This window comes from Eucalyptus grandis, chromosome 10, assembly GCF_016545825.1.
Source record: "Eucalyptus grandis isolate ANBG69807.140 chromosome 10, ASM1654582v1, whole genome shotgun sequence".
Taxonomy (NCBI): Eukaryota; Viridiplantae; Streptophyta; class Magnoliopsida; order Myrtales; family Myrtaceae; genus Eucalyptus; species Eucalyptus grandis.
Genome location: NC_052621.1, coordinates 16,501,903 through 16,512,944, shown reverse-complemented (window position 1 = coordinate 16,512,944; position 11,042 = coordinate 16,501,903). Strand labels below are relative to the sequence as shown.

At 41.6% G+C, this 11,042-nt stretch overlaps 2 protein-coding genes across 2 annotated transcripts; one reads left to right on the top strand and one right to left on the bottom strand.

Moving 5' to 3' along the window:
* Nucleotides 1–641: 641 nt before the first annotated feature.
* On the top strand, nucleotides 642–7,594 carry LOC104422035 (solute carrier family 25 member 44). Its single transcript, XM_010034249.3, has 6 exons — nucleotides 642–908; nucleotides 1,668–2,049; nucleotides 2,295–2,491; nucleotides 5,259–5,403; nucleotides 6,442–6,595; nucleotides 7,156–7,594. Exons 1-6 carry the CDS (start codon nucleotides 850–852, stop codon nucleotides 7,179–7,181), a joined length of 963 nt encoding a protein of 320 aa, XP_010032551.1. The 5' UTR covers nucleotides 642–849; the 3' UTR covers nucleotides 7,182–7,594.
* A 264-nt stretch (nucleotides 7,595–7,858) lies between these two features.
* LOC104423643 (receptor-like protein kinase FERONIA) lies at nucleotides 7,859–10,785 on the bottom strand. Its single transcript, XM_010036107.3, has one exon. The coding sequence runs from the start codon at nucleotides 10,748–10,750 to the stop codon at nucleotides 8,144–8,146; it is 2,607 nt and encodes an 868-aa protein (XP_010034409.2). The 5' UTR covers nucleotides 10,751–10,785; the 3' UTR covers nucleotides 7,859–8,143.
* Nucleotides 10,786–11,042: the final 257 nt, after the last annotated feature.

Genomic DNA, 11,042 nt, shown 5'->3' with positions numbered 1-11,042 from the left:
AGTCGATAGACATATTCTTTAATTATTTAAATTAATCCATATTTTAATAAATTTGTGTGCTACATAAGCTTTTTTTTTTTTTCCTTTTTAACCAACATAGACCGGGCTCACGTTAGTTGTTTTTTTTTTTTTTGTCAGTTTTATTCTACTCCTATTCTAATTCTCACTCTGCTTCATTATAGGCGTGGGAGTCGAAACCCACACTTAAAACGAATTTGTCTCCACCCCAACTTCTAAGAAGGTGGGGATTCGAATCCCTCACCTCTCATTTTTATTTTGAAAGGGTCGTCAATAGGTAAATCCAAGGGTTGAGCTCACGCTAGTTGACTTTTAAAAACCCCATCTGAAACGTTGGTTCCGCATATTCCCCCAACTTGGCTTAATTTTCAGAGTCCCCTTTCTTTGGTGGGCCATCCTCGCTCCATTGACCAGAAAAGGTCATCAAACCAAGAGATAGATCGGTCGCCGGATATTACGACCCAAGGCCATTTCATGGCCCAAATGATCCAAGTCGTCGTAATTAAGTACAAAAGCATTTCATATCTCATTTAAAAAAATCACATTACGAAATGTGTTTATAGGTATAAAAGTGCGGTGACTTAGAATTTTAATGTGAGCAGTCCCGTTCAACATGAAGCCGCGTAGGTAGGTTCAGGTTGAACGGCGTTTAAAAATAAAATAATAATAAAAAAAACGAGAGGAAGGAGAGAAGAAAAAGAGAGGAGAGGGAAGTTTTTCGCTCCAAGCAACCAGATTGAAAGCTTTCCCATCAAAATTCATCCCCAGACATTCGGTCTTCCCAGCATCTGGGCAACGGACTTTTGACCCCGTTGCTCCTCCGCGACGTCCATGGACGCCTCCAACGCTCGAGTTCACGCGATTGGTCAAACCGAGATCAATTGGGACAAGTGGGTCGCTTCGTTTCTTCGTTGAATTTGATCTTTTTCTTGTTCGTGGCTCATTCTTGTTTCGTTGGTTTCCGTCGTCGCCCGTCGCATTTTCTTTTGGGTTCTTGCTTTCTTGGCAGTTTGATTTTTTTGTTTCTTGGGTTCCCCGGCGAATGGGGTGTGGAATTCATCTCCGAGCAATCAGGGAAATTTCTGGGCTTAAGGGGGTCCTCAGTTTGGATTTCTTGCTTATCTTCTCCGTCCTAGCAGTTGTAGGGATATGTGTTTGATGCTTTTAGTACGAGTTTATGATGATGAGATTGTAGGCCGACATCGCTTGTCTAAGATTATGCATTTTTGGTAACCAAAGCTCCTGATGAATGGATATACAGTGATGTCGAGCTGCAGGATTTTATAACGAATAGCAATGAAATTTAATGGTATGTTATCTTTCAGGTTTTAAAGTAAGTTCAACACGTTTGTCCGTCATCTCGAAGCTTTTCATTGATAATTTATATGTTTAGTTTTGTATATCAATTTCGTATTTATATTGGGTATCGTGGGAATTCTCCTATATGCTAGTGCGACGAATATGAGTTCTTTTATGAGGTCTTATGGACAAAACAGAGGTTTAAACAGGATGTTTGTAGTTAACTTTGTGTGCGCGCACTGATAATCCCATGATTTACAACATCTGTTTGATACTTAGGAAGATGTGACTTCTATCTGTATTGTACTAGTTCCCTCTTATAGGCTCATCCATTTCACCAATTTCTGCAGGCTAGATAAAACTAAGTTTTATGTTGTAGGAGCCGGCCTCTTCACGGGGGTTACAGTGGCATTATACCCAGTTTCTGTTGTCAAAACGAGGCTGCAGGTTGCTACAAAACATACTCTTGAGAAGAACGCGCTTGCAGTCCTCAGAGGTATATTGAAGACAGATGGGGTTCCTGGCCTTTACAGAGGATTTGGAACAGTCATCACTGGTGCAATTCCCGCAAGGATTATTTTCCTCACTGCTTTAGAGACTACAAAGGTTGCCACTTTCAAGATGGTTGAAACTATGAAATTAGCTGAGCCCACCCAAGCAGCCATAGCAAATGGTGCTGCTGGCATGACTGCATCGCTCTTTTCTCAGGCTGTGTTTGTTCCAATTGATGTGGTATGTAGTTCATGTTGAAATGTAATCTCTCATTATGACTCATGACTATCTGACAGTTTTCCTCAGGCTCACATAGATGGGGTAATAAGTATTATGGTAATGATTACCAAATTATGGTAACTTAACATCATTATATTCTGGAAATTTGAGCCTACTTTTGGTTAGCTGGAATGAATAATAATGATAGAAATAAGTTTCCATGGGGTTGTGATGCTAAATTTCATATCCTCACATATACTGCTCAGGTCAGTCAAAAGCTGATGGTCCAGGGATACTCAGGCCATGCAAGGTATAGTGGAGGTTTGGACGTTGTTCGCAAGGTGTTGCAATCTGATGGCATCAGGGGATTGTATAGAGGGTTTGGTCTCTCTGTTATGACTTATTCACCGTCAAGTGCTGTTTGGTGGGCAAGTTATGGTTCAAGCCAGCGTGTTTTTTGGAGGTAAGACTTGGTTTAGTGCTCATTTGATGTGGTTGAAGTTCAACTACACCGGGACTGCTGCTGAAACTAAATAAAACGAAAAGGATTTCTAGCTTCCGTGAAATTCTTTCTCATGTAATTGCTGATCTTATCAACGTACCTGAAGCTTCCATTCTTCAAATGTGAATAATGTAGACTTCTTATGTGAATTTACTTTGTTATGTTCATAACTGGTGAACCTTGATATGAGTCTCTCTCTCTCTCTCTCATATTTTTGCCTTCCATTTTTTCCTGTTTATCAATGTATGGGGGGGTCTCATTGAATAGGCTAATGGCGTGGAGAGATTACCTTTTGATGAGCTTTTGTTGGACTAGCATGTTATATGATTTGTCGTTCTTAAATTATCTTCCTTCTTCTACTGCATGTGCATGTGTGCATGTGCATGTGCTATTTCATGTTTGCATAACTATTTCAGTGTCACATGTGACATTTAATTGTTTAACCAGCGCAACATCGATGTTGTAGCTTTTGAATTATCAAAGTCAAAGAGTGTGGGCGTGTTTTGTATGTTTTTCTTCTCTTGCAGTTAGCAAGCCTTTAAATCAACGCAAAAGAGGACTTGGACCATCAGACATTCATGGTATTGTGCCTCCATGGCCCTTTAAAGAGCAGGTGTAAGATAATGTCTTGAAAAAGTTTAAACGGACACTGATACTGAAAGGCCAATCTACACAGTGGGGTGGGAAGGGGTTGGGACATCACCATAAAAAACTGACTTTTAATGTTCCCTTTAGAGGTATCTCGTTTAACTTAAGCACCTACGAGCTCATACGATACATTAACATCTATAAGTTATTACTCCTTTGATGTGAAAATGCTGTGTGACCTTTCAGTCTGATTCATCACTATGTGTCGTGTCTCTAGTCACATGGATTCCTTCTACAGTGAACAGTGCAATAATGGATCGTTCTGTTGACAGCGACTTTTTTCAGCACTATTCTTTAACATTGTCCTTAGGTACTCATCTGCTAATATGATAAACAAGCTGATTGTAATCGAGTAAGCATATGGAGCTCATGTTCTTGTGGGTCTAGCATAGTTCCCTCTATGCATTGGATGGATGATTGGCTCATGCCAGTGGAATGAACTCAGACAATTTATCTCCTTGTTTGAAGATGCATTTGCTAGGCTTGGCCTTGTGGCCCCCTTTGTAGGAGAAGTGTTTCATGGCCTTAATAGTGTCTACCAAAGTAATCATGTGTAGTTATGACGAAAGTTCTACCTTATTTATTTGAAACATGCTATAATTATAGTGTAATCTATTTGAATGGCTTCATTTTCTGATCATTCCATGTGCCCCTAGTTGGAACAGGACTCTGATATTTCACAACTGACATGTAATTGAGCTACATCCTGTCAACCAAGCCTATGGAAAACTGGGACCTTTGCACAAAAATGAAAACTTAAATTTGTATTTGGACACAAAATATGGTGGACTTGCAGGACAGCTTTGAATTTAAAACCTTAAAAGCACCTGACATGGAGATTTTTATTTTTGGCTTATCACAATATGCGTGCTTTCACTTTGTTTCCGAAGGCTCTGCAGTCAGTGTATTTCTACTAGAGCTCTATTTGTGCTTATCAAGGAGAATCTCTAATCTCAAAGCACCTACTCGACCTCTTTTCCTAGTGCTTAAATCACAATTTGGTTGTTTTGAAGAGGAATAATTTGGATCTCGATACATTTAAAAGAATATGATGATATAGTGGAGATGTGTTACTTTAGTTTTGAATAACACTGTTAGAAGGTCCACTTCCTACACCTTATCTAGATCCCCTCCTTTTTGTCAAGTGTACTTTTCCATCTGTCTCATTCCAGAAGAGTGATTTCAAGCACTCTAATCTTACTTAAAGAATCTTTTCTTCTATCCATTGCTTTCACATGTTTATTTCCATTATCTCCTTTTTTTCAAGTAATCCTTGCTTGTGTTACCACATTTTATGCTTTCACAATTTCTCTTTGTTTACATTTTTTATTATTCCAATTCTTTTCTGTTCTTATAAACCAAGGAGCCATTATATATTTGTCAATGTTTTCTTCTTCAACCATATGTTTATATCCTTCCACTGACAAAAAGGACAATCTTTCATGGCCATCTTGGTGTAGCATAAGACAAAATGTTTAATTTTGTTTATACTCCTTTTAATATTGTAGATATATGGGATTCAGGTGAATTATTTGGAGAGTCTACCTTTATCTAAAGCTTAAAGGATTTACCTCCATGCATGTGTCATTTCACAGTTGTCTGTTTTTCCTCTTGTTAAGAATGATAAATCCTGTCTCCATTGTCAGATCTCAAAAACAACATAATCTCTCTTTCCTGTGTGCAATATTTTCTGAACTATCCAGTCATAAAGAATGTCAGCACCTTTTGCAACTTGCTTTTTTGTTCTCGAATTATAGTAGATCCTCTGTTAAGTTTTGCTACAGATTCTGTTAGATTTTTAAAGTTTTCACATTTCTGCCTGTACATGATTTTACCTTCCATTATAAAGTACTCTGTTCTGAAATGCAATATTATGTTTGATTAAGGGAAGGGCATATCCGATGTATTTTTTTATATTTATTTCAGAGGAGCAACAGGAAATGTGAAAATGGGACTGATGTAATACAGGACCAGATTTCACAATGCCTTTTTTTTTAACGTGAATTTTATTATATTGGAATTGCATTATGTACTCTTTGGCATTTTGAGTTTTCTTTTTGATTTGCTTGTCATTGAATAGCCTTTTAGGTCATGGGGAAGAGTTTCAGGAAGCTCCTCCAAGTAATTGGACAATAATGTCAGTTCAAGCTGCTGGAGGAATCATTGCAGGTGCAACAGCTTCTTGCATTACCACCCCATTAGACACTATCAAAACTCGCTTACAGGTACTTTTAAATAGGTTGACTGTTGATATTTTGCTTTTGTAAGATCTACCTAAGATCTGAATGGAGCATGGTAATCCAATCTGTTTATTGGCCCTGTAATTTTTTGCTGCCTCTAGTGATAGATGCTATTACTATGATTACTCTTCCTTCATGAACCAATGAGAGAATTCTCTTTACCATGAGGACTATCCACTACTTCTCTCTCTAATATTGAACTCCATTAAACTCCAGGTCGTTTTATCTTAGTTTTTGCCATTTGGATTATTTTAAAGTAAGAGTAAAATTGTTAGGTTGGAGAAAGGGTAGAGAGAATAGGAGCGTGGGAATGGCTGCATAGATCATTATAGTTTACTTGCTCTCCTAGGAAGGTGTTAATGGGATTAGGTCTATTGGTTTCAAGAGACATTCTTATTGCAGCGTGGGAATAGTCGAGGAATCCCCCACTTATGACCCATGCCATTGGTCATGTTAAATGTCACTTAATTGTTTTAGAAAAAATCGAAGTGATGATACCAGGTGTAACAACTTGGGAACTGTCATCCCTAGTGTCATTTTAAAATAATGGTAATTGACAAATAAAGGCATGATTGATAGTTTAAACTATGTGACACATAGCTCAAGCTTAATGGTTGGGTTTAACTGTCCCATTTTCAAAAGAAGATGTGTTTTAACCTGTATAATCCAACATTTTTAATTTACACAACACTTTGGCATTGATAACAGTAAAATAGACCATCAAAAAGAGAATCTAGATACTACATTAAAAGAAAAGGAATGGAGAAATTGTATTCAACCAAATTTTTAGATTCAGTAACAGAATCAGGATTCAGATCTCCTTGCTTTAGCATGTATATATCTGTCGTCTTAGCATGAATAATGCATGAACGCTCTCAAATTAGGTTGGTCTAGATGTGTTTAAATTGGTTAAGCGGGCCATTCTGTGTATTCTCTCCACTGGCATATTTAATCCATTAACTTCTTGTCCTTTTCAGTGAAGTACTTAATCATATGTGTACCTTTTGTTTCTTTAATTACCAGGTGATGGGGCATGAGAAGAGAACATCTGTTAGGAAGGTTGTGAAAAACTTGATTGCAGAGGACGGTTGGACTGGTCTATATAGAGGATTGGGTCCTCGGTTTTTCAGTATGTCAGCTTGGGGAACCTCAATGATATTGACATATGAATATCTGAGTATGTTTTTCCTCCTCTTTTCTAATCATATTTACTTCTAGTAAATAACTGATGGGTGTACACACATTATCAGGACACCTGTGAATTGAAAGGTTGTTAATTTGTGGGATGTCATGTGGCTACGATCTGTGCAGATCTAAACTCCTCACCCCCTTCTTTTGTGATTAAATGGTGTCTTTGTGTGACCCTCAGCTTTGTCTCTTAGTATTCCATTTTCATTGTCCTCATCATGATAGAATGTGTGAATGCTTTAGGTCTTATAGCATCTGCAAGATATTATTTGGTGCTTTATTAACTAAGTTGAATTGTTCAGATGTTAGTGTAGTCAATTGTGCAGGCGGTTTAGTTCTAAACCTTTGATGTCTGCTCGAAAAAGGCATGTCCAGTTCATACATCTAACAAATTAGATCTAGACGCCAATCTGCAGATGGTGATTGCCTGTCTCTTGGAATTGGTTTTATAGTGCAAGTTGTCTTATTCCTTTCTTGTCTCTCTTGAACATCCTTTTATGACACCATGATTCATATCCAGTCTGACAGTTTATCGTGTTCTTTGTACAGAGCGCTTGTGTGCAAAAGATGAATAGGCTTGGCACTATTCTGACTGGGAAAATGTACTTACATGTCGAGACAGTCCCTGCGGGTCAAACAGGATCATCTTTGGCAGGATCCTCTACAGCTTTCCTGACTAGAAATATGAGTAGCTTGTGAGAAATGGGAGGGCAAAGGGCATCCTTTGAAGTAGGGCCTTTGCCCTTAAATCCATTAGGGGTTCGAATTTTCTAAATCCTAAATCAATTGGTTGTATTTTTTGTGAATGCCTAGATATCTGGCTGAGATTCTTTAGCATAGCCTTTACTTTTTGTTTGTTTTTCAATTTGTTATCATCGACAATAATTGATGATTGATATTAGACGGTAGCATTCCCCTATCCTGTTTGCTTCACATTGTAAGTATATTCTTACACCAGCAATATAGATGATTTCTCTAAATTGGGTCTCCTTTGTGCTTTATATGTAGATAATGAAATTTTGTTTCATCCGCCTTTTCTTTGTAGAGCTTTACATCTATGTTTACTTGACTTTTTCGCAGATTCTTTAGAACAACGCTTCACGTATTTGTGGAAGTTGCCTTAAGATTTCCAAGGGTTTCCCTCAGTCGTTTCTGTTTGTTGGATGATTTTTAGAGCAATAAGTCAGGCAATTTTCCTGGAGCGCCAAACACATGCGGATGTACAAACTTTCTGCAAGCCTGATTCCAGGACTTCAACACTGGGAATCACTTTATGTTCCTCAATAATAACCCAAAACCATGCAACTATCATTTCTCACTTAGCTCTTTCCATACACTTGATCCCGATCTAACATCAATCGGAATTTGCGTGCATTTCCTGATGACTAGATTTGCTTTTACGTGGTAAAATTTACATCATATCTTCTGCACCGAAACCTTGCCATACCAACTTCAAGAACCAAAGCAGGAACAGTTAAACTTGAATGCCCGTCTCAACGAGCTGCGGGATTCATAATCTCAGATAAACAGCCCCAGTCTACAAGATCTGCGAATCATAATTATTCGTACTCACGTCACGAACATCATTGCTACTGATCGTCGTCACAGCTACCTTACTGCTCTTCCCACCACTACCATTGCTACTGCTGAACGCCTCATCGCTGCTGTCCATTGCATCGCCTCCGATTGAAGCCATGCCATGGTCGTTATCATCGCGGTCATCAATGGATGCACCTGCATGGTCTATCGCCTCCTGCTCCGCGCTCACCTGTAGCTGCAGTGCAAACTCGAGGTTCCCCACGACGTCATTCATGGAAGGCCGCTTGGCCCCCTCTCCCTGCAAGCAGCTCACGGCGATCTCGCAGAACTTGTTAAGGCACTCGGAGGCGATCGCCCCCTTCAGGTGCGGGTCCACGATCTTTTCGACATCCCCGCTCTTGCAGCAGCTCTGGGCCCATGCAGCCAGGTTGATCTGTTCCTTCGGGGCCGTCCGGTTCACAGCAGGCCTCGCACACAGCACCTCGAACAGCACCACGCCGAAGGAATAGACGTCAGACTTGTCAGTCAGCTGCTGGCGCTTATAGTACTCTGGGTCCAGGTAACCGAAGGTGCCCTTCACGACCGTGCTGACGTGCGTCTTGGACACGCTCGTCGGCCCAAACTTCGAGAGCCCGAAGTCGGACACCTTGGCAACCCACTTTTCGTCGAGCAGGATGTTGGTCGTCTTCATGTCTCGGTGTATGATGGTGTGCTTGGCACCTGTGTGGAGGTAGTCCAGGCCACGTGCGGCGCCTATGCAGATCTCGAGTCGCTGCTTCCAGGGAAGTGGGGGATTATCGGTGTTGTAGAGATGGTCGCTGACGGTCCCGCGCGCCATGTAGTCGTACACGAGAATCATCTCCCCCGCGTCGTTGCAGAAACCGATCAGGGAGACTAGGTGGAGGTGCCGGAGCTGCGAGAGCATCTCGATCTCGGTCCTGAACTCGTGGAGGCCCTGCCGCGATCCCGGTTTTAGCCGCTTGATTGCCACTTGGGTGGCCCCGCCGTCGATGTGGCCCTTGTACACGTTGCCGAACCCGCCTACGCCGATTATGAACACCTTGTCGAAGTTATTCGTGGCTGCTCTGATCTCGGCCAGGGAGAAATGGCGGCACAGACCTGACGGCAGGGACGACTTGCTTGAGGCCGAATCCTTTGCTCCATTTCGTCGCCAGTAGAGGAAGAAAGCCAGGAGAGAGAGCACGGCGAAGCCCGAAGTTCCACCAGCAACGATGGCAATTTTTGCTGCTCTGCTGAGGCTCGACGGTGCTTTGCTTGTCGGTGGAGGCCCTGGCGGTTTATTCGGGAGCGGATCCGGGTTCAGCCCTGAGAGATTCTTGGCTGGATCGCTGATCTTGAAAATCTCGAGACCATTCAAGATGGCATCAGAGTAAAGAGTAGAACCATTTGGGAGCGCACCCAATGCGACGGAGAGGTTGGTTCTCTTCTTTCCATCGTCATGCATGTATACTGCATAATCTCTATAGATGGGCACGCCCTTCTTGCTCCAAATAAAGACATCTGCATGACCCTCGACCAGTTGTGAATCTATGAAAATCTCGAAAGCCCTATCTAAGCTCTTATTTATCTCTATCTGAAATTCGCAAAAGTGTAACCGGACCAAATAGTAGAAGTCCGTATCCACCTCGACGGACCACGTGAGGTTGTAGCTCAGATTTATTATTTTGTCCATTCCCATAGTCCTTGCAGTTCTGTATACGCTATCTGGAGCCGTGTAATTTGGTACTTGCTCACTGTAATTGAGTTGGATAGTTGTGTTAACTGGCAAAACTCCGATGTACGAGGAAGTCACGTAGGCTTCATCTGGTTCCCAGGTCCTGTACATTCCTGTGTCATCAGCTGGACCGACAAACTGTCCTCCGATGTTCAAGCGCTTCACTGCTTCGAGAGCATCCGTGGTACTAAAATTGTGCAGCGTCTCGTAACCTGCCAACTTGATTCCCTCGGTTGAGTCGACTACCGTGTTGTAGTAGAGATGTTCAGGCATGGAAACGACTTCGATTCCGTTCACAAAAGCATACGCGTCCGGGTTACCAGGAGTGGGAGCAAACGTAACGTTCAATATCTGGTCAGCTCCGACAGTTAAGCAGAACTCTTTGTGGAAGTTCATTAAGCCGGTATGATCGGAAAAGAGGGAGGCGCTGAAGTTGTGGAGCAGAGTGTAGCCGGCGGCCTTGACCGAGAAGAACGAATTGGCACGGCGGAAGTTGTGGTAGTCCGAAGGGAAGAAGTGGAGGCGAACGAATTTGGGCCCCGCAGCGACGCGGAAGGTGTAGATGAATTCGGAGCGGGAGAGACGAGCAGTTTGGTATGGGATGAGGTTGTGGAAGGAGGGAGATGGATCGCTTGCGCTTGCATTGGAGGAATGAGTTTCATCGATTGGAGAGTAGGTCGAACCATCCTCGTCGTCTCCGATCCAAATCCGCTTGGACCCAGAGGAGTTGCCGGAGGAGCCACAGTTGACGGCGATATCATCAATCGGCGAGTATGCGTCGACGTTGTCGCCAGTGACTAAGACCGTGAGTGGTTTGAGCAAGACCAAGATGAAGAGGAATGAAAGAAGTGGTGGTTTCATGTTCTTCATCTCAAATGGTGATGTCTGAGAAAATCGCGATTGAATCGATCAATAGAAGTTCATATGAATATTAGAATCTCGAAGATGAGCCACTTTTAATCATTGGGAATTAGGAAAGAACTAGGATGGAGTGAGGGAAGGGAAGACCGGACAAGATTAGGAAAATTACTAATCTAGTCATAAATTATTGAATTTTCAATGTAATCTTTTTGACTAATTTTCATTTGAAAATGTTAACGTATCATTTCAGTCATCTCTGATTATCCTAACCGATATGACTTGGACAAACGAATTCCCACCT